Source organism: Pempheris klunzingeri, chromosome 17 (genome assembly GCF_042242105.1).
Source record: "Pempheris klunzingeri isolate RE-2024b chromosome 17, fPemKlu1.hap1, whole genome shotgun sequence".
NCBI classification, from domain to species: domain Eukaryota; kingdom Metazoa; phylum Chordata; class Actinopteri; order Acropomatiformes; family Pempheridae; genus Pempheris; species Pempheris klunzingeri.
Window position 1 is genome coordinate 7,221,768 of NC_092028.1, and position 22,268 is coordinate 7,244,035.

The following is a 22,268-nucleotide window of genomic DNA, read 5'->3' on the forward strand; positions in this document are numbered from 1 at the left end:
GCGCGGAGAAGGGAAGGGGGGGCGCAAGGGGCGGGGGTGGGGGGTGTCGCTCGCTCAGTTTGTGACGAGGCGCGTGCCCGAGCATCGAGAACGCGTGCAGTTCTGTTTGTGTGACTTCATTTTAAGTTATTTGTTCACTGAATATCAGAAGTAGTTATCCTCACAAGCCTCATGACATGCATCATAAAAGTATCTGTTCACACTCATTAGTGTTCTCCACCATGTGAGCACTGGGTTGGACTTTGCCTTCATTACTGCCCTAATTATGCGTGGCTTGATTCAACAAATTGCTTCACTTTAGTCCATATTGACACGACATCATGCAGTTGCGCCCATTTGTCGGCTGCACACCCATGATGAAAATCTCCTGTTATGTGTCAAAGGTGCTCTTGTGACAGTTGAGGCTATTTGTCGTGTTCAACAAACCAGTTTTAAGATTATTTGAGCTTTGTGACACGGCACGTTGCCCTGCTTGAAGTAGCTATTAAAAGATGGGTTCACTATTCTTAAAGGGGTGGACATGCACTAATACTCAGGTAAAACAATGCTCATTTGGTATAAAGGATCCCAAAGTGCCCAAAGAGATGCTTTTCTACATGTCTTGGTGAAGAATTGTGATGAATTGATTAGTTACTGTTGCCTTTCCATCAGCTTGACCCAGTTTGACCATACTCCTCTTGCCATTTCTGCTCAGAGATCTGCTGCTCACTGGACATTTTCTCTTTTTGACACCATTCTCTCTTCCAACTTCAGGTTGTGTGTGAAAATCACTTCAGTCTCCGAAGTATTCAAATCAGCCCATCTGGCACCAACAACCATGACGAAGACTGATTTGATATTTGCATTTACAGTTGAACAGTAAATCACACTTTAATCTTTAACAAAAAAACGGATGCCGGAATGGTCAAAATCTCGTTAGTCATGATCACGAGTTAATTATCTCGTAATCATAAGAAAACAACTCTTGGTTTTCTCAAGATAATGAGAAATGCATCATAAATGTTTCCCAGGAGAAAACATTTATTTGCCACCTGTTATCCTGAGATTCTGAGATAATTCATATGTGATTGATCTCACCAGTGTACAGAGCTTCTGAAGAGTCACAGTCACATTTATTTCAGATCTACTACCTACATCATATTGTTTCTGCATTCTCCCTGATCCAACACTCACATAGTAGAGAAAAGACAGATGATGTGACGCTTCATAGGGTCCCCCCATGATATCTTTTTTTGGTTTTACAAGACGTTGTATAGGGGAAAATAAAAGAGGAGTACTTCAATTTGCCATGTATTGTTGTACTTTAATATATTTTGATGAGAAGTATTTTTTTATTGGGTATATCATATAAGGTAAAACATACTCAATGTTAGTGATGGTGTTACTAACTGGTAGGTTAGTGTTCTAGGGTTAAAAGGCCGAGCTGGAACAGTAACCAGCCGCTGCCTGTGATCACAGCTGCGGCTGCTCTGCCTTGTCTGTGGAAGTCAACATATCATTTGGTAACCATCATGTAATCTCCAGTGAAATGCAAAAAAGCCTTTGCGATCCTGAAGAACAAAAATAAACACACTGAAAATGGATGCTTGCTTTGCTACCATGGTGCCCAGCATAATGACCCCCCAAACAAGCCTTTTGTCATTCTAAGAGATGATGCAGGATGACCACCATGTCACATGGCCAGATCCTCTCTAAGGTGCTGGAAGCATCAAAAAATGCAAACTGATAAATAGTGTTGATGCATGCTGTGATGAAGGTCTACTAGGCCGAAAGCTTAAAATGGTTCACTGCATAGATGTACGTGCTCAAACACTTTTTTCATCAGTTTGTATTTTTCATCAGTTGTCATTCCAAGAGATCAAAGGGTCTGGAGCGCTGCTCTGTTTGATCCGGGTGCTACCTGATTGGCCAAAATGCCCCTCTGATTAGTTCAAATGCTGCTCTGCCATGCCCTTGAGGCAAAATGAGCCCTGAAGTGGTGTATCAATTGGGTCAGTGCTCATTGTTACTGAGTGCTGGTGTTGTGCCAAATTGTGCTCCCCCATCGATTTGCATTTGCCATATGCTGGTCCCATTTACCACTGCGAAACAATTAGTTTTCTAAAAGCTCTGATACAGCCACCTTTGGACTTTATAATATGGAGGTAGCAGAAAATAAAACGTAATTTGAACAGCTTGCATCAGCCACAGAACATTTTAATGGATATGGTGTTATATCATCAATGCACAGTTCTTTTAATCCTGGCAGGAGCCAGTCCTGTGATCATTCAACCATCTCAGTGACATGAACACTTGCAAGTCCGTGGAAATCCGTCCCATGTCTGCCATCCACTGTGTGATGTGAACCACCAACAAAACCTGAAATCACCTGCAATGCTTGGTGTGTTTGGGTGTGTCATTTATGGCAGGCGTATTTGGGATTCATTCCGTGTGTGTGTTCATGGTAATGAAAGTCACCCAGAGCAACCTGCGGCTCATTGATGTGGTGCTAATAATAGGCTAATAATGATTAACTATATCTGGCCTCACAGCTATTTTTTTATGGGATTTGTTGAATATACTAAAATAAAACAAACATCAGAACATCACAGCCTCGTCCTTTTACACAGTGAACACATATACAATAGAAACACCTCGCTTAACTTTAGAACACAGTGGCCAAAGACTTTTATTGTGAAAGGCCATAGACCGAAAGGAGGAGGAGTGTCGGGAGCGCGCGGTGCTGTAGTCTCTGTATTTCTATCCGGTTGATTGCTGCGGGAGCGGGAGCGCGCGCAAAAGGCAGCAGCGATCTCGGTGTGACAGCTCAGAGCTGTCCACGTCAACACACCGAGCGAGCGCGGCGGCAGCGATGGACTCCACGTCTCTGGTGAGCCTCTCCGCCGCTTCACCGGGCACCGCGACCCGCACCTTCAGTTTGGAGGTCGGGGTTCGGTGCTCGGCAGTTTCTCTACTGTTTTCTCTACTGTTTTTATTGGCCTGCGGGACATTTGTTGCATTATGGCAGTTTCAGTGGTGGGCAACACTGGAGAAGAGGGAGGGAGGGGAGAGAGAGGGGGGGGGGATTGGCTGCAAATTGCTCAAAAATCAGAAAGAGGTTTTATTTTCTTCTTGAATTCCTAAATGTGAGTGTTATCCCGATCAGGTCGTCACGTTCTGTGAGTGCTGACGCGCAGGCCTGATCTAAGCTTAGTGTTTGATGCAGCCAGCGCGTTTAAAAGCCAGTTTCCCCCCCTCTTACGTGTGTAAAAATAGTACAGATTGTGCTGGTTGCAGTGCGACAACTTATTAGGGTGTTAACTTAACTCCACTACAATAGACAGGTTGAGCCACAGCTGTTACCTACTTATCCACGCAGAGTCCGGCGCAGAGCGCAACAGGACAGCGCCACCGTAAAGAAGCCAAAGCTTCAGGTCCTGCAGGATCGTTTGTGGAGAGACACAATCCGGCCTCTGTCACGTTAGGAGAAGTGCTGTGTGAGAGTGCGCGCTCAGTCAAAGCAGGGCTGCGTGTTGAAATGTCTGCTTGTGTTCAGCATATGTGCACAGTTCGGTTGACGTGTAGAGCAGAGTAGGTGCCACGTCCACCGTTCCCTCTCTCTCTCTCTCTCTCTCTCTCCCTCTCTCTCTCTCTCCCCCTCTCTCTTGATTTGCCTCGCGCACCATTTATTCAGCCTCACCCTCACACTCGTTCATCTCCATCGTTTCTTACATTTATTCAAATTGTCTCAACTGGCTGTTTTAAAAGTCTCATTCTTTTTTTTTTTTTCACTCGTTCTTAGAGCTCAAAAGTAACGAAGTACATTTACTCAAATACTGGCTTTCAAAGTAGCCTACTTTACTCGAGTTGTTCCAATTAATGCTTCCTATACTCCACTAATACTGTACCCTTCATCCCACTACATGCATTTGACAGTTTTAGTTACTAATCACCTTGAATTATAATATTTCATAGACAAAATACATGATTGACCTTTATTTTATTCTTATTTAACCCCCAGCAGTGTAAAGCAATGCTGGGAGTTTTGGTTAGAATGACTAAGTAATTTAACCCAAATATTGCGTAATGTAAAAAAAAAAAAAGTACTTTATTTGAACGGTCTGTGATGCGTCTTTGACTCATCTAATATTTGACATACATAACCTATAATCATCTTATAAATTTGATACGCAGTTATAGATTCATTTAACAGTACTTGACTGTAAAGCTAAAAGTAGCTACAACTCGACCAACTGCAATGTCAAATTCTACACACACACACACACACACACATTCACACTCACACACACACAAACATTACTTCTATGTCAACACTAGTAACAATTATGAAACCTTGTACACTAACACTTGGATGGGCCTCATTTCTGCACAAGAACTGATACTATGAGTATATTTTCCTATCAATACTTTACTTTTAACAGGATATTTTCACACTGTGGCATGATTACTTTTAATGAGGTTTACTGAAGTTACAACAAATACCTTTTTTCACCACCGATATAGAGCACTTAAAAACATCTGCACCACAGCCAATAGTAAAATGCTGCTGCCATATTAAAACATTAATAATAACACTCCAATAATGGAATATATGATAATTTGACACTGCATCTGCACAATGAGTACATATACTTAAAAGAGCATTATGTAAAAGTTTGCCACACACACAAAAAAATAAATCCTCCCACCCTTCTCTTCCCCTAATAAGCCAAGCAATGTACATGTAAAAATGTGTAACGACTTAAGGTTCATTTTATAAAACAGGTTTTCCCAATGAAATGAAAGTAGCAGCCCCTTCATGCCACACGCACATAGAACATACTGTATATACAGAGATAAATACATTTAGAGTAGAACAGGATCAAATATGAGATAAAATAAAAACAATATAACGTTATTAATACACACACACACACACATATACACTCGCTTGCAACCATTGGAACGTAAACAGCAGCTACAGGAGACTGATGATAATATAGTCTCCATCGTCACATGAAAAGTTCAACATTTGTTCATCAACTTTGACTGCATTTGAGCACCAGGCATCATTCACAGAGTCCTATCTTACCAGAGTCCTGTACTCTGCAGGTGTGAACACGGTCTACCCATCAAGAGCAGTGGCTTCATCTTGGGCCCTTTGATGAAGTCAGGTCCACTGCTCTTAATCGAAACCCCACGTTTCATTTCCAATTTCTATGGGCGAATATATGACACACCACCCACTGTGTGTTTGGTTCGGTTGGATGCTGTGGGCAGTGATCATTTCAAAATCCGGTGCTCGTTCGCCAAACCAAAATAATAGATTAAAACAAACCTTTCGCAAAGTTTCAAGTAGATTCAGCAGCTGCACATTGAAGGTTTTTCGGTATGGTTCGTGTTTTGTTATTTTGCTGCACTAAAGATCCAACGTTAGCTGTTATTTGGGACAGTGCTTCTTTTTTATCTCGTGTTGGACAGAAGGCAAACTGGACACTACTGGACACTATTCACTCTGGCAACTGACATGCAAAATGGAATTACGAGACAGCACTGGCTAACTGGTTAGCATGCTGACTTTAGTAGATATCTCTGTAACACAGTACATACACATCTTTGACATAACATCAATACTGTTATTTCTCCACACTGTGTTGATATGTTTAGTTAATTTCCAAATGTTTTAAACTAAAATTTTGAACAACTCTTACATATTATACATTTAAAGCAACACTATCTAACTTGAAAGATGAAGTGGCACAATCCTGCTCTTGAAAAGTTGCATTGATGAGATATAAAAGGCACCACTGGTTAATTCAGTCAACTCAGGGCTTTTGCCTCTAAAGTCTCTGGCATAACCACTAGCATACAGTTGCACTCAAAATTATTCCACCCCCGTTGTAATTTAGGTGTATTGGCAAGATTTATACACTTTCAGCCATGTTCAATGAACAATTTGAACAAGAGCAATTGAAATTGTTCAACACAACTAATATTACGGGTAGTTTCTTCAAATCCAAGACAAAATGCCACTTTTAATGACTACAACAGACTCAAAATTATTCAACCCTTTCTCGACAAGCATCTTTAGTACTTAGTAGAGCACCCTTTTGCTGTTATGACCTGCTGCAAACGTGATGCACAGCTAGACACAAGGTTCTGACAGCATTCCAGAAGAATCTTAGCCCATTCCTTATGGGCAACAGCATCCGGCTCTCTAATATTCTTGAATTTGCGTTCTGCATTCGCTTTCTTCAAATCCCATCAGAGGTTTTGTATGGGATTCAAGTCAACCGACTGCAACGGCCACTCTAGTATCTTCCTGGACTTTTTCTGAAGCCAAGCCTTGGTGGACTTTGAGGTATGCTTGGGATCACTGTCCTGTTGGAAGGTCCAATGACGCCCAAGCTTCAGCTTCCTCACAGACAGCACGACTTTTTCTCCTAGGATGTCCTGATACTTGATTGAATCCATCTTGCCCTCCAAATGCTGCAGGATTCCAGTGCCAGAAGAAGCAAAGGAGCTCCAGAGCATCACTGAGCCACCGCCATGCTTCACTGTAGGCAGGTTGTTCTTCTCAGCGTCTGCCTCATTCTTCCTCCTCCGGACATACTGCTGATCCATAGACCTGAAAAGTTTGAGCAAGTTCTTTAGCATTTTACTTTAGAAACTGAACCCTCAGTGTCTGCTGCCACCAGGTTACCTTTAGCTCATAGCTACTGCTCACTTGGCTCAGAGGCTGTACTTTGTGCTAATAGGTTAGCTCAGTCAGTTGGCGTACACAGATTTAAGAGTTGCAGATCTCTCTCATTCTTTGGCTCAGTAACTGCAACTCAAATTTAGCTGTAATTTCTCTGCCATTCCTGTGCAACTAGCATGCTAGCTCTAGAAAAGTCTACCTAGCTTTGTGGAAGAGTGTCCATGGGTAGGTGGGTACATAAGTAGACAGACAGGTCGGCCTGTGACAGCTACAGACATCAGATTTGCTGTCAGACTGTTGTGATAATTTCAGCAAATCTAACGAAAACTGCATTCAAAATATTACTTAAAGGGATACTTTAAGCAGTATTGCACATCTATAAAATTTAAAGACTCTCAAGGAACAAATTTAAATAAAGAATGGTCAATATCTGTTAAGCAGAAGCTGTAATATCCTGACTCCTTAGAGAAAAGCTCAAAAAACATTGTATCTTATCCTGCCCATAACGCAACTCAATGGCTACTTCTTCTCGATAACGTGGGTTTATAACGTAAACCTTTTGTTATAAAGTTTTAGTCTCTAAGTCCAAGCTTGGATAACCCTGATGACATTGTAAGGGTTTTTTTTGTTTCAACGGTTTTATAAGTAATGATGAGGAATAAATATTTGCTCATCATCATCATGCAAACAACATCGAATATCAAAAATCAATTGAACTCGAAAAAACTCACGTTATTTACATTTTTCAAACGGATGAGAGATCAGGGTTTGTTCAGTTAAAAAAGGTATCACTACTGACAAAAACCAATGTAATCCACTTGTTGCCGTATAACTTTATGCATTCATGTGCTGGTGAGAAAATCAGCTATGTGTGTCAATCTTCCTACTACACTTTTGGAAAGAAAGCAAGTTTCCCAGAATGTCAAACAATTAATTTAAGACATGAAATTTGTTCCTCTCCCTCAGGAAGAATAGGCCTAATGTTTCTAACTTTGGCTCTATTTCTTGCTTGTTCTAAGCCTGTACCAAATTACACCTTCATTAGTTTTGAAGAGATCCAAAAGCTTGCTAATGCTGGAAAGTATGGTTTTCATCTACTATATAGGCTTGCTAGAATATAATAACTTAGTTAGCAAAAAAATGCTAGTGTGAATGCCATTTTTTTGCATCATATAACATGCTGTTGTGCAGGTCATTGCTAGAGAAACTGACATTGAACAGGTCTCCACTGCTGTCAGTTATTCTTAATAACACCATCAGCTCAATTGCTTTAAATTGTCCTGTAATTACACCAAGTCCTTAAAAATTGTTGAGAAATCTGCTGAGGCCAAATTGCAAGAAGCTTTGGTGTTGTTTTTAGCAAACCGTCTCCATCTAAATTAGTCTTCTGGTTTTGTCTTAATCTATGACCTACTTATAAACATGCACACTGGAGAAAATTGCTATGTTTAAACCAAACAGCCAGTTTTTACATTTTAGGCATTTAGCTGTCATGTTGAGCCAGAGTAACCAACAGTGAGCCAAATAAGACTTTATCTGAGGCTGTTGGTCTGTATCACATTTGACTAAGCAGTTATATCGACACAATATTCATTTCATTTAACAGATTAGCAGAGAACACAAAGCTCCAAACAATGTATAGTCCCCTCTAATTTGCCCAATACTTTCAATTCAATCCTTTGTTATCTGACATCTACCACATACTGCCAAATTCATATATTAGCTGTTTATTTCAAGTAAGTGATTTTAGTGATTAGGTTTATTCAACATCATCCATCATGTTATGTAAAGAACTGGTCCCCTGAGGATAGGGCAGGACCTGGATCAGCAGCTGGTTGCACCAGCTGGTTCCACCAGGAAGTCCACACTTAGTCTAGTTATAGTGTACAGTAAGTGTTTAGATTTCAATTGAAATGTAAACAGCTTGCACCACACTAACTCATTCTTACATAGAGACTAGTCATACTCAAGCCTTACCTACTGAGCATATCTGGCTGGACAGCTGACTGAACTAAATTAAATAAATATAAATAAACTAAATGACCAAACATTTGTATAATAGCATGCTATGCTACCATACAAACCATCCAGAGCGATGAGTAGAATAAGTTAAGACAGTTTTTTGAACATTTTAAATGATGCATTGTTTACATCCATGTTTGCCAGCTAGCAGTATCTAATAAAGATATATTCTTTTTAGTTTCATATTCTCGTGAAAGTGGTATTTTCTTCAAGTGATCACAAAAACGTTATTTCGCAGTGAAGAGAAATCATTTTGTGTTATTATTTAGTGATTTCTAGACACAAAGTTAAGTTCACTATGAATAAAGATCACAAACGAACACTGTAAATTGTTATCATCCCTTCAAGTTTAAAATGAAGGATGGTTGATCCTAATATATCTTCCTCCTCATCACCATCTTCATCCCCCTGCTCACTGTAACCATGGTAATGCAATTTGTGAATATTGGACAATGGATATTATAAGTTCCTGGTCTAAGTTCTGTGATACACTCTGACTGTGAATCTATGCTAGTCAGTGCATAACAGAACTTTGTCCCGGCCCTGAAAACTCTTCACAGGGATGGAATGAAACAAAACAAAACGAGAAGAGATTATACAAACTGTGAATGTGGCCTGGGGTCGAATGTAAAAACTGGTTTGACTGGGCGGCTCATCTATAAACAGAAGTCAGTGTACAACCGTCTTTCTGGGAAAGCAGGATTTATATGTATACTAATAAAGGTTGATACAAAGCACTGGCCAGGTGTAGGAGGAATAGCTTTGCCTGTGTCTGTGGCATTATGGAGTAGACCTCTCCCAGTCTTAGATGTTCCCCTGAGGTGACTCAGCAAAGATAAAATATTCAAGATGTTTCTGTTTATTGTTGCAGGAACCCTCCCTCTATACAGTGAAAGCTGTTTTCATTCTTGACAATGACGGCAACAGACTTCTGTCAAAGGTAAGGTTAAAAGGCCATGCAGTACTAGTGATGTTACACTTCGTAGCCCATTAACTGCAAATTATATCTTACTTTGCTGCTGACGATCCAAAGCATACAAAGCACATTTCATTTTATTAATTGGAAAAGATAACATGTAGGGCGCATTTATTTGTAGTCCTAAACCCCACATTGTTCAATATGAGAATGCCTATCCAGACCTCAATGTTTCAAATTGCGAACCCCTGAAAGAGGGTTTTATAACTCTTCTTAAATGAATAGTTAGACATTTTGGGAAATCTGCTTATTTGCTTCATTGCTGAAAGTTAGATGAGAAGATATCACTCTCATGTCAAGTAAATATGAAGCCATGACACTAACTATTTAGCTTAGCTTAGCACAAAGGCCAGAAACAGGGACACTGCAAGCTTGGCTGTAACAAAATTTGAGTTTCCAGTGACTCCTTCACAATAAATACATACCCCTTCACAATAAAAAGTCACACAATATTCCACCAGTTGGAGGAAATGTTTATTAGCAGTAACCCAAAAGAGCACTCCACCAATTCAGCATTACACAGACATTTAATTTAAAAAAAAAAGATCAAAATCAATGCAGAACCAGAGACGTCATGTTTTTGATTCCATGCATTCATCTTCTTTGTAAAATCCACAATGCATTACCCAACATGCAACTTGGCCAGACAATTTGGCAAGTGAGTCAGGTGTGTTATGCTAGTAGTGTTGCCTCAAGCTGCTTGCAGAGCTGAGAAGCAGGCTACCACAAATGTTATCTAAAACAGGGTTTGATTTTATGAAAACTAAGGATTAGCCTATAATTTCTAATGGACAAAATCATTCACACCACTCAGTACATTTACACTTACACAGGACCATATTAATTAGGAGTAGCCCCAAAGAGAATGAAACTCTAAACCCAGCAGTGTGAGTGTCCAATTTAATGCATTGTGTTTTATTTCCTGTGTGTTTCAGTACTATGACAGTGACCTTTACCCCTCCATGAAGGAACAGAAGAATTTTGAGAGGAACATTTTCAACAAAACACATAAAGCAGACAGTAAGCTCTTCTGGTTGTCTCTGTTCTTGTGTCTGCTGCATGTAAAGTGTGTTTTACATTAGCCTGGTTTCTATTACTGAGCCTAACCATGCCTAAGTATTTCTATTAACTTTTAAACCAACTGCTTTGTGTGACATTGCGGAATAAGTTTCATTTTCATGGGAAGTTTCACACAGTTGACACCTGAGTCCTTGCTCCTGGCCTCCTTATCACCCACCCAGTATATTCCTCCTTTTGTTCTAAACTCCTCCTTCATTCCTCTTTTTCTCCTTTTCTTTCTTCTCTTTCTTCTCCCCTGTCATGCTATATCCCCTCTCCTCCCCTCCACCCTCACCCTCCCTTTGTCCCACTCTCCCCTTCCTTAAAGCATCCCCTCACTACCTATTTCTCTTACCCCTCCGTGTCTTCCTTCCCTTCCTTCTAATTCAACATCTACTCACTTTTTCCTCTTTTCCCTCATATCCTCCCTCCCTGTCTCTCTATTGAGTTTCTGTGTTATTTTAATTTTTCTTCTCTCCTATCATATTGCTTTTCCTTCTGTCACCTCCCTCCTTGCCTTTCTTCATCTTTTCTATTTCCTCCTCCCTTTCTCATCTCCTCCCATCCTCCCTTTCTCCTTCTCATTCCTTCCTCCCTCCCTGTGTCCTTACCTGTCTCTTTTTATTTATTCATTTCTCTTTCATCATTTTCTTCCTCAAGCCTCCCTGCATGAATGAAACCTGTGATAAATCGTGTAGTTTTAGATTCTATGGGGAGAAAAAGTCATGATGAAAATAAAAGAGAGGTGTGTCTATCAGTCTTTTTATCCCTGACCCATCCTTCTGTCCTTTGTCTCTCTGTAGATGAGATAGCTTTCCTGGAGGGGATGACCATCGTCTATAAGAGCAGTATAGATCTCTTCTTCTACGTGGTGGGAAGTCCTCAGGAGAACGAGGTGGGGTGAATTTAGCTCTCTCTGACAGATAAGAAAATAGAATAATAAAATCAAAATTAAAGGGATGGGGCATCATCTCAAACCCAGATTGTATGTTATGTTCAGCTGCAGATTTTGTTTTTTTTGGAAAAGGTTCAGTCTTTTCCCAAAACAGCTCGGCACTGTAGTTTTCAGTAGTCACTCACACTGGTAGAAACCCTTGTTGGGAACTATATTTTCAGGTGCTTACTAATACATGTTTGGTGCAGCAGGACTTTGTATGTGGAACTCAGTCAAAAGAAATGGAAAAAATAAAAACAATTTTTGGTTAATAAGAAAAAAAAAATCATCACCAGTCTTATCCTGCAATTTGTATCTCATTTTGGGGGCTGTTTCATTGTGGTGTGAAAAGGCTGTCCCATGGATCATCTAAATATACAATAGAATAAAGAATACAAGGATTCAATCACCCCTTATACTGACCAAATATATGAACATGCGCATCAACCCCATAGTTAAAGTCCTTTAAGTCCTAAATGAAGAGGTACCTGTGATGTTATTTTGTAATATTTAAGGGGTTTGATGTGTAAAAATATTACATCCATGATCCATACAGAAAACCATTGAAATGCCCCCAATGCATTATAAAGTAATCTAACTCTAAATAAGGGGTAAACATATGTATACCTGAATACCTCTTATTAAATCATGAATTTGCACCTGAAAATATTTCAGACCCCTAATACAACCCCTACAGTAACCAACCCCATAATCTGTTAGTACTGTATTTTCAGTTTGCTTTGCTGCTCCAGTCAAAATGATTTAATGCAGAAGCATGACTCCAAATGTAAGCTAATGACCAATCTGTCTTTGTTTGGATGTGTAGAGCCAACAGTTTGCTAACACTATAACGGACTACGAGTGTAACTTTATTTGAATAATGTACTTAATAGCATCAAGTGCTATTATCTAAAAACTGTACTCTTTTTTTCTCTTCACTAGCTGATGCTAATGTCAGTACTAAACTGCCTGTTTGAGTCCCTCAGTCAGATCCTCAGGTATGTTCTCCATGAAGAAAGCATGAATGAATAAATACATTGCTCTTTGATGTTTGCCAGTTTCAGTGATGTTGCTGGAGTGACAATCACATTTTTACATACACATGCACACACAGGCATCAAACCACCGATAAAGCCTCTCAGGCAGACAATGAGCCTCCATGTTTGATTTGATGTTCAATTCATTGCCAGTGTCCATTTTCACCCGTAAGACAATCATCATTTAATTTGAAGAATCGCATTAGACAAACAAGATAGCTGAATGACGACACAATGACTCATTTTTATTCAACATTTTAGAAAGCATTAAGATTAGTTTGCAAAGCTGTGTGTGTGTGTGTGTATTGCACACCAGGATCCCTCACTGTTGACTGCAACATTATCAGCCAAACAGTGGTGGATGTGGTTGCTATGGGAACAGATGCAGTAGTAATGCAGAGCGTGAGCGATGGAGACAGGAAGAGATTATATTATACAGTATGAAAGATTACAGGCAATTCTACTTTGCACAGTGCAATATGTAAATGTACAGATTTTAGCATTAGAGTATCGGTGACTCGGCCTCCGCATTTATTCTATACCTGAATAGCAAACGTTCTTCATGCGGGCCAGTTCGTTATGTTTGGACAATGGTATGTATTCTTTACACATTCTTAGGAAACACATATGGTTGTGTCCTGCCAGTTACACCTGTTAAATTTTAATGAATGAATTAGAATTTAGTCTGTACCAATCTACCAATTCAGTCCAGAAATGCACAGAAATGGTACATGGATAAATGAAATATTGTTCTTCGGGAAGTAGTTCCACTCTAGAGATACCAACTCTGTGTGCTACCAGTCTTTGTGTTAAGCTAAGTCTCCTGGCTCCAGCATTGATCTTCTCATCATAATTTGTGACACTAAAGCAGATAATTGCATCTCCCAAAATATTACACTGTTGCTTAAAGTTAACTTAAAGCTATACAACATTGCAACTTTTGGGGCGGAAATGAACTCGTCTTCAAAATGTGTGTGGTTTTACGGGGGATCCAGAGTATCTATGATCTGATGGGTGATTGTTGTGTTTTTTTTGCAGGAAGAATGTTGAGCGGAGGTGTTTACTGGACAACATGGAAGGAGTGTTTCTGGTTGTGGATGAAATTATTGATGGAGGGTAAGAGAGAAATAGTAATGTTTGGTCTATGAAATAACCCCAGAAATACTCCTAGTCCTACTTCCGCTGTACTCTTTTCCTGATTGGTTGCTTTGTCTCGTTGACAGGGTGATTCTGGAGAGTGACCCCCAGCAGGTCCTACAGAAGGTCAACTACAGGGTAAGATGATGGTTCCATCATCCCCAGTTACCAATCAGATCAGTGTATTCATCGATTTGAATCATTGGAAAATTAAATGTAAAAGAAATGTTATATTGTAAAAGACTCAGCATTTGTTTGGCTTGTTCAGAAATAGAATTACTCATCCTGCAGCCCCTCAAAGCTTTTCTTATCGGCTTCTTGCCCACTCTTACCTGCTTTACTTGTCTTTCTCTCCTTCTCCCTGTTTCTCTTCTTCTGACTGGTATCAGCTAATGTCTGAGCCAGCCTATGGCTTCGTCCTGTTTGATTACATCACCGGTAACCTAGAGGGACAAACAGACAAGAGCCAGCCGCTGTAGACAGACAGACAGACAAACAGACAGAGGGTGAGCGAGAGAGAAAGCGAGAGAAATTGAAAGATAGTAAAGTGGAGAGTGAGAATGAATGAATGAGAGTGATTTAGAGACAGTGAAGGGACGAAGGAGGGATGGACAAGACAGATAAGGTAAATGCACGGTGAGAAAGCATGTTGACTAACAGAGAATAAGCCTGGAAGTCCTCTATATTTTCAACCTTTGATCTGCTGGTGTCACCAGAGGAAAAGTCATTATGCTTTACCCTCTGGGGACCATGATTGTCTGTGCAAACTGTCATGGCAATACATATGATAGTTGTCGAGGTATTTAGACCAAAATGATGACAGGGCTATAAATTCTAATCTTTAACCAACACAATTTGACTGTCACTGATCTACAGTATGTAATGGTGTTTGTAAAGTTCAAATAACATTTGCAGTGCTCTTCTTCTGTGTTGTGTGTGTGCATCAACTATTTTGCGTGACTTTGACACACTGTGCTGTTATTTTGTTTTACAGGCAGATGAAAACGCATTATCTGAACAAAGCGTTGCCCAGGTAATACACGCATGCATACAAATGACACTGATAGAATTGTATACACATGCACATACATATGGATAGACCCCACTCACTTACACACATGTGGCGAGTGCACTAATACACACATGCAGATGCACGCACATGTACAGAGACACACAAACTGTAGACAGCAACAGGTTCTGCTGCACTATAGATCAGATTGAACTTTGGCCCGCGACACGTCCCCACCCTTTTCTGGGGGAAAGCAAATGACACTCACCGTAGACTTTGATTTAAAATAACGGAACAAAACGTCAATAGAAAACCACCTGAATTTTATTGAGTCTCCAAGTAAATTACCAATAAAATCTATTACTTTTCTGGCCTGCTCTACCAACAGCATGCTAGCTAGCAGCAGCTCTGTGCTCTGAGAACTATTGTTATGTTATAGCCCTTAAGTTAAGGTTAGTTGGCTTACTGAGCTCCAACCAGTGTCTGTTAGTGGCCTAAAACTAATACAGGTCCATGTATGAGCACTAACAGGCTCACTGCCACTGTCCCTCCCTTACATGTGCTATGACTGACAAGCGTCTGTGCTGGTAACATTAGTCTACATCTGTAAGTATTACATTTTCTGAAAATGAAATAAGTTTGGATTTGTGTCCCTAAAATAAGATAAACCAAGGATTAAGAAACACAGATGACTCGTTTGTCACACTGGCTAATAAGTGGAGCAGCGGCCAACACACGAGCATATAGCGTGTAGCCTGGAGCCATAAAAATCCTCTGTCAGGATCTGTATCAGGACATGATGGGGGTTTTAATCGGAGAATTGCAATTTGGGATTAAATCCTGGCGCAACCAACTCCATAGCATCTCCTTGACAGTCCATCATTAATTCAAATTGTATACGAGTCTATTTTTCTTTCTTGTATCTGCCAAAACTGGGAATGTATCACGTTGTGTTGTTGAAAGACATCTTCGGTTTGTGATCATGTTGTGCAGGCATTTTAGCAAATATTTGATCAATTTTTTTCAAAATAATATAAAATGTTAAGGACTGGCAGAGCTGGATAAGAATGTGAGAATTTCTTTAAATGCCAAGCACTTCCACAAAAGGCCAGCTCAGACAGCCGTGTTATTATGCTGTCGTTAATCATGATGATTAGTCGCAATGCGTTGAACAAAGATTTAACTTGGAGTTTCAGAGGTAGTATTAAGCCTCGGTGCTCTGTGTTTAAGGATAAAACAACAGCTATGGCTACAACACAAAGTAAGCTACTAGGAAATAATGCAGCAGTTAACTAAGGGCCATTTAATCAGAGTTTGACATTTCAGGAAATAACTTGCTGTCTTTCACAGAAGTTGGATAAGAATGTTGATGCCACTCTCATGTCTGTGTGGTAAACATGAAGCTACAGCTTCTTAGGTTAGCAGAAAGACAGGAAACAGCCAGCCTGACTTTGATTTCAAAAACTGTAAAGTGTAAAAACAGTGCTCTGATCTGTCTCTCAGGAACACGGTAAATATGGATGTTTCCTAAAATGTTGCACTGTTCCTTTCATCCTACATGTGTAAGGATCAATCGAAAATAAAAACACAAATATAACCTCATCGATACATGTAGATATAGTCATATATATACGCATGAATACTCTGCATACACGACACTACCTCATTTCTACACTGTTATTAACATGTAAATCTTACAGCTGCTTTTCTCTGATACCATTAGCTTCTGGTATAATTCCCAAACAGTCTGCTAAGTCATGCTGACTTCATGGCAAAAACCGAGTGGTTTCTGACAGGATGATAGGTAGCAGTTTGACATATGTCTGAAAATCACCACACTGCATGCTAATGCCGTTGCTCACCCTGCATGTTAAGGTAGCAGCTAGCTTGGCTTAAACTCCTGCTCACCGGGCAGCACTAATAGGCTCAGCTGTGAATGAATGGATTGATGGATAAATAAATGGATTAACATCCTCTAAAGCGCTTTCTAAACACAGGGCAGATGTAAAACAGTGAGCTCTACAGCTCTAAAGATGTGATCTGTTTCAATAGGTCCTGCAGCTTTTTATTGCAGCTGTTTCCAAGTGTTTTTCTGATGTGCTTGCTTCTGTCTTAAGGCGCTCTGATGTCTTCTTGCTGGTGTGCAGGAATGAACACATGCATGTACATGTTTCTGTGCTTACTTGTTGAAGTGTGTGCGTGTGTGTGTGTGTGTGTGTGTGTGTGTGTGTGTGTGTGTGTGCTGATACGTTACGCTTTTCTTTATCTGTTGCTTTAACCCTAACAGCACATATCAGAGAAACTGGCTCTGACTACTGAAGTAAGTCTCTACTAACTTCACACTATAACACTATAACGGCTTATTCTACTGTAACACTGCATGCCACACTGTAATAATGCTCCACCATAACATGATATAGTCAATAGCGAACTACTGAGAGATTGATTTAGAATTGTGGATGGAGTTTCTTCCTTATTTATATGATGGTATCCAGTCAAATCCCTCTAAAAGCTAAAAATTAATGAAGGGTTATTGTAAATTTATCTGTTGTAGGACAAATAAAGGAATATTTTGTAAATATCTTATCTTTATTAGCTATGTGGAGATCTACAGATATGTTATTAGACTGATCGATGCTAAGACCTATTTACTGTCAATCATTTCCAAACTTTTATGTTAGTATCCTTTCGTCTTGTTCAGATTCCCTAATTTTATTTAGATCAGGCATTTTAGGACCCCAAGGATGAGTGTAATTTCCCTAGAGGGACAGTGAAGTGTATTCTATCATGTAGTATGATACTGTGTGTCATAATGCTACAGTCTCAGGAATATAGTGGTGTGTACATGTCAAGTTTTTGTCTTGTTCTCACCCACATTACAGAGTTAAATGCTGTGCAACTATACAATCCAGTGCAGTATACAGTATTATAACATTCTATAGAACTGCCTAACGTGAAAAAGCATATTCAGTTGTAACAAAGACACCAAGACAAGTAAAGTACTTCACACTGTAGTAAGCAATGCTATATACCACAACACTGTGTACAGTAAGTAGCATTAAATGGATGACAGCAGCCCTAGAACTCTGCATGGGCCTAATATGACTTCATTTCCCAGAATCCCACATGGCAGTGAATGTTACCTAAGCCTCATGTGCCCCCTGCTGTTGAAATGGGGAACAACATCATTAGTGCATTCTTCACAAACAGTGGAAAGTTAAAACCAAGTGGAAGAGAGGAAAAAATTTAAAAAGTTCAATGAACTCCAGAGTCTTCTTCGTATTTTAGATTTGACTGATGCGGTGTGAACATACCCTCCCTACTCTCACGCTTGTCTGGCTTTCTAAGCCATCAGTTTGAAAACAACTAGTTCTGAAAAATTCTGAACTTTTATTCAATCCTGTGGGGATGATTAGTTCAGTTATGTGTTACTAAAATCAAAGTCACCAGGCGTGAGACTATATAAAAATGAAGCTGACAATATTTAGACATGGCCCATATTTACTGAGCTTTCAATAAATTTGCTTTTTAACATTTCACTACAAACATGTTTTAACATTTTCTAAAGCCTGTAGCACACATTTGTTGACGTATCCTGCTGGCACCACTATAAATATATTGTTCCTTTTGTAGAGGTTATACATTCAGGTATTGCAATTATTACTGAAAGCAATCTGATGTTGGAAATTGGCTGCATTTTTATCGTAATTAATTACAGTACATGTAGGCCTGCGATTTATGGTATCTGATGCATACAAATATGGAACATCAGGTGATAAGTATCCCTGTATCAACATGAAAGTCTCCACGCTGGTCCTGCCGTCTATACATGTACTCAGCCTGACCTCTAATGGGCAAAAAGTAGTACTGCAACACCATAGAAATTACCCCACCATATAGTTTTGTCATCAAAATATAAATTACATAAAAAAACAAGTAAGTTATCAAACATGTATTTCAGTTTCTCTCTCTCTTGAGCTGAGCATGAAATTACAGAAGAATAAGAACATGGTTGTGATGTAACTATGCATGGTGACATAATAATGACATAGAGAATTACAAGTTCTTTAAAACATTTAGGTGTGTGAAAGCCTAGCCAGTCCAATTGTATTCAGAACTAGATGTGTGCACAGTACAAACTCCATCTGCCGATGCACACTGATCAGCTCTGCTGTACATACTGTAAGGTCGTTGTGATGGCACAGTTCATTAGTTATTCTGAGTTATGTGATGCATTCTGACCTATGAAGGAGCTCCATTCAGCACCACAGTGTAGCTCAACTCCTGTATACAGACTCTTTCACTATCTAGGTTAACTTATAAATATGCCATTCTAAACATCATGCTACATTATACATGCATATGAGTTTTTGTTCTTTCTTTATGTTTTCTAGGTTCTGCAGTCAGCCAAGGAGCAGATCAAATGGTCCATACTGAAATGATTTGGACCAGAAGAGATTGGTTTCAAGTCCCAAACCTATTTTTTATAGTAACTGTTTAAGGGTAGGGTTACCACAAGCCTGCTGACCGATAGGCTGCTTTATATATCAATTTAACAGTAATAGGATTTTGTGTCTATGTGTGATGGCATTTTGCTACATTGTGTGTGACATGTACGTAATTTATTTGGTTTGAGAGTGATGTTAGTCATACTCGTGTAGAGATGTCATGTGACACATGTTCTGTATAAGGCTGGCCAGTTATCAAGCCTGTACCAAACGAATCAGTTACAGAAGCCTAGTAAGCGATCAGTGATCTGTTACTTTTATTTTGGTGGGATCGCCCACTCTCATTCACTCAAAGCAGAATATGACTGCAGATTTTCTTATTTAACATTGAAGTGAAAGTGCACACTTTAAAAGATGGTGTTTTATAGATGAAGAGTGTTTCCTCCAAACATTTTTCCAAAATCATTTACATTAGTTACACATGCTAATGGTTTTGGAACAATGTTTGACACCAACATTTTAGAAAATACCCTAGCGTGAGTCCTGTAAACTCTTATGTGTTAGTATAAATTATTGTCATTCATGTCAATCCAGGGATAGTCTGGAGAATAAGTAACAAACACTACTGCAGCACTATCTAATCAATTTTAAGCTAAAACACTCACAGAACAAGAAAAATTGTGTTCATTCATTTGAACCAAGTGATTTACCGAGGGTTGTGTTAAATTCACACACTCTGACATCTTTTGTGCACTGAACTACTCAGTTCGATGAAGTTTGTTACTCTGACTCCCTAAACACCATTAGTGTGTGTTGCAAGTCTTATTTAAAGACTTTAAAAGGAATGCAATGACTCTTCATGACACTAAACAAATGTTTGTAAGAGGCAATATGTTACTGTTGCACTGTCAGTACAAAACATGGAATTCCCTCATGAAGGAAAATGAATGTCTGTACATATAATTCGTGTATAGAACCAAAGGGACCTTTAAAGAATACTTTACAAAGAATAATGTCTATTTTCTGAGAGCAAGATGTTGATAGATGTGAAATATTTTCTTAGTTGAAAAGAAGAAAAAAGCCAAAGACAAACTTAGAATTATTTTGTTTACATGTGCTGTTAAACAAACTGCCATTTTGTCTAATATGGGGCATTTTGTCTGTCTGCCATTTGTAAAACTGATAATAAAACTTTATATTTGTCCTGCATTTATTCATCATTATATAACTTCTTATGTATGTTGTTTGATTTTTACATTTATTCTTAATCAAAGACGTGTTAAACTTTCTGTTGAAAGTTTGAAAACCGTGTAAAATATCACACATTTGTCCGCAGTGAGTGTATTATCCAGCAGAATTTGAGTGTTCGACCCCACTGAATATTAATGAGCTTATGATGATAAGGGGGTGTGGTCAGGGATGTTACTGGTAGAAACCGAGCGACGTCAGGAGACACGTGTCTGTTCTCCTGCAGCCAATGATTCGTTCTGGTTTTATTTCCAACTAATGTGATTGGTTTGCTGCCTCATCCTCCTGCAACTGATCCCAGAACACCCCCAAAATAGCCTACATGAAATCACATTAAAGATAAAGACTATTTAATATTTAGAGTAAAAAGTGCTACTTAACGTGTCGGCAGGTTAGATACATTTATTTATAATTAAAATGTCTATCAGTAAGTATTATTAATAATACCTAGAAATGATAAAATAATATATTATAAGTATATAAGTTAATATTAGTTCTCTATGCTCGACTTCAATATTCAAAAATGGTTTCATTCAATTTGTGTGTTGAGGTGGTGTAATAATATAATATAATATGATAGAATTGTAAGGAGAAATGAATCAAGTGATCACCCTGATAAAGTATTCTGAAGATATTGCTGATTAAATCAATGCTATGTAAGGACTGAGACACAGCCACAGTATGTCCATACATGACGTCTCTACTGGATCGAGACTTGAGGCTACATTTGACTTGACATTTGATGTTATGTTATATATTATTTGAGTTATGTTATGTTATTTGAGTACTATTTGAGTTATGTTATGTTATATACTATTTGAGTTATGTTATGTTATATACTATTTGAGTTATGCAGCTTTCCTTCCGCTCTAATTGTGAGGCAGTGGCCCACAAACGAAGCTCTAACAACCTTGCATCTACGGGAGTGATCTGCATGTTTCATGTAGATGAAAAACGGAGAAAAATATATTGAAAGAAAAAAAGAAAACACAGTCTACGTCTCTCATACGTCACAAAATTCGTCTTTGTTTCAGACTTCCGCAGCCCGGCTAGCTCAGTCGGTAGAGCATGAGACTCTTAATCTCAGGGTCGTGGGTTCGAGCCCCACGTTGGGCGTTCCCTTTTAATGACCATGGAAGACTGATGCCGGTGATCTATAATGAAAATTGACTTCAACAGTGAAATAATATTGAACTCCTCAAGGTCTCCGTATCCTAACCAATCAAGCCTGCAGTACAGAAAGGTTCTGAGGGCAGTTTCTAATTAACATACAGACACTGAAATATACTGAAGGTGCACAATATTATGAGTTGTGTATTTACTAATTTATGTCCCAAGTAATTACCAATTTATTTATTGATTGACAAATAATTCATTTTCGTCCGGAAGACTTCCATCAGTCCTGAATCAAAGTCATACAAATATAAGAATGGAACATGTTTCTGTGAGCATGCATCATGCATGTTTCAGTAATGCATCATTACTGACAAGGATACCTGCTTTACCTGATATTGTAAATACATGTGTGTGCTGTCAGTCCCACAGACAGGCAGACAGACAGACAGGCAGACAGATTTAATTTATGCAGACTTGGAAGTTATCACGTTGCCCTCTGGTGGCCAAAAGCTGTCATAGCAACCCCTAATGTGAATTTATGAAGAGGACAGTCAACATCATCATTAGGGAATTATAACGAAGAAAGTCAAGTCACATCAGGGC

The 22,268-nt window shown here is 39.1% G+C and overlaps 1 protein-coding gene and 1 non-coding gene across 4 annotated transcripts; both read left to right on the forward strand.

The window, feature by feature from the left end:
• Positions 1–2,808: 2,808 nt before the first annotated feature.
• copz2 (COPI coat complex subunit zeta 2) lies at positions 2,809–20,510 on the forward strand. 3 transcript variants are annotated; one of them, XR_011585582.1, is made up of 10 exons: positions 2,809–2,869; positions 9,573–9,641; positions 10,613–10,697; positions 11,540–11,631; positions 12,613–12,668; positions 13,746–13,823; positions 13,931–13,982; positions 14,234–14,350; positions 14,839–14,877; positions 19,248–20,510. XR_011585582.1 is itself a non-coding variant. In XM_070848014.1 (10 exons), the coding sequence occupies exons 1-10, from the start codon at positions 2,852–2,854 to the stop codon at positions 19,293–19,295; spliced, it is 570 nt and encodes a 189-aa protein (XP_070704115.1). In that variant the 5' UTR covers positions 2,809–2,851; the 3' UTR covers positions 19,296–20,510. The 3 variants fall into 3 exon arrangements, 2 of the variants coding, with proteins under 2 accessions (XP_070704115.1, XP_070704116.1); XM_070848014.1 differs by lacking the exon at positions 14,234–14,350 and adding an exon at positions 17,141–17,173; XM_070848015.1 differs by lacking the exon at positions 14,234–14,350.
• Positions 20,511–21,592: 1,082 nt separating this feature from the next.
• On the forward strand, positions 21,593–21,665 carry trnak-cuu (transfer RNA lysine (anticodon CUU)). The gene has a single exon. It is a non-coding gene; the product is annotated as a tRNA-Lys (tRNA).
• The last annotated feature ends 603 nt before the right edge of the window (positions 21,666–22,268 follow it).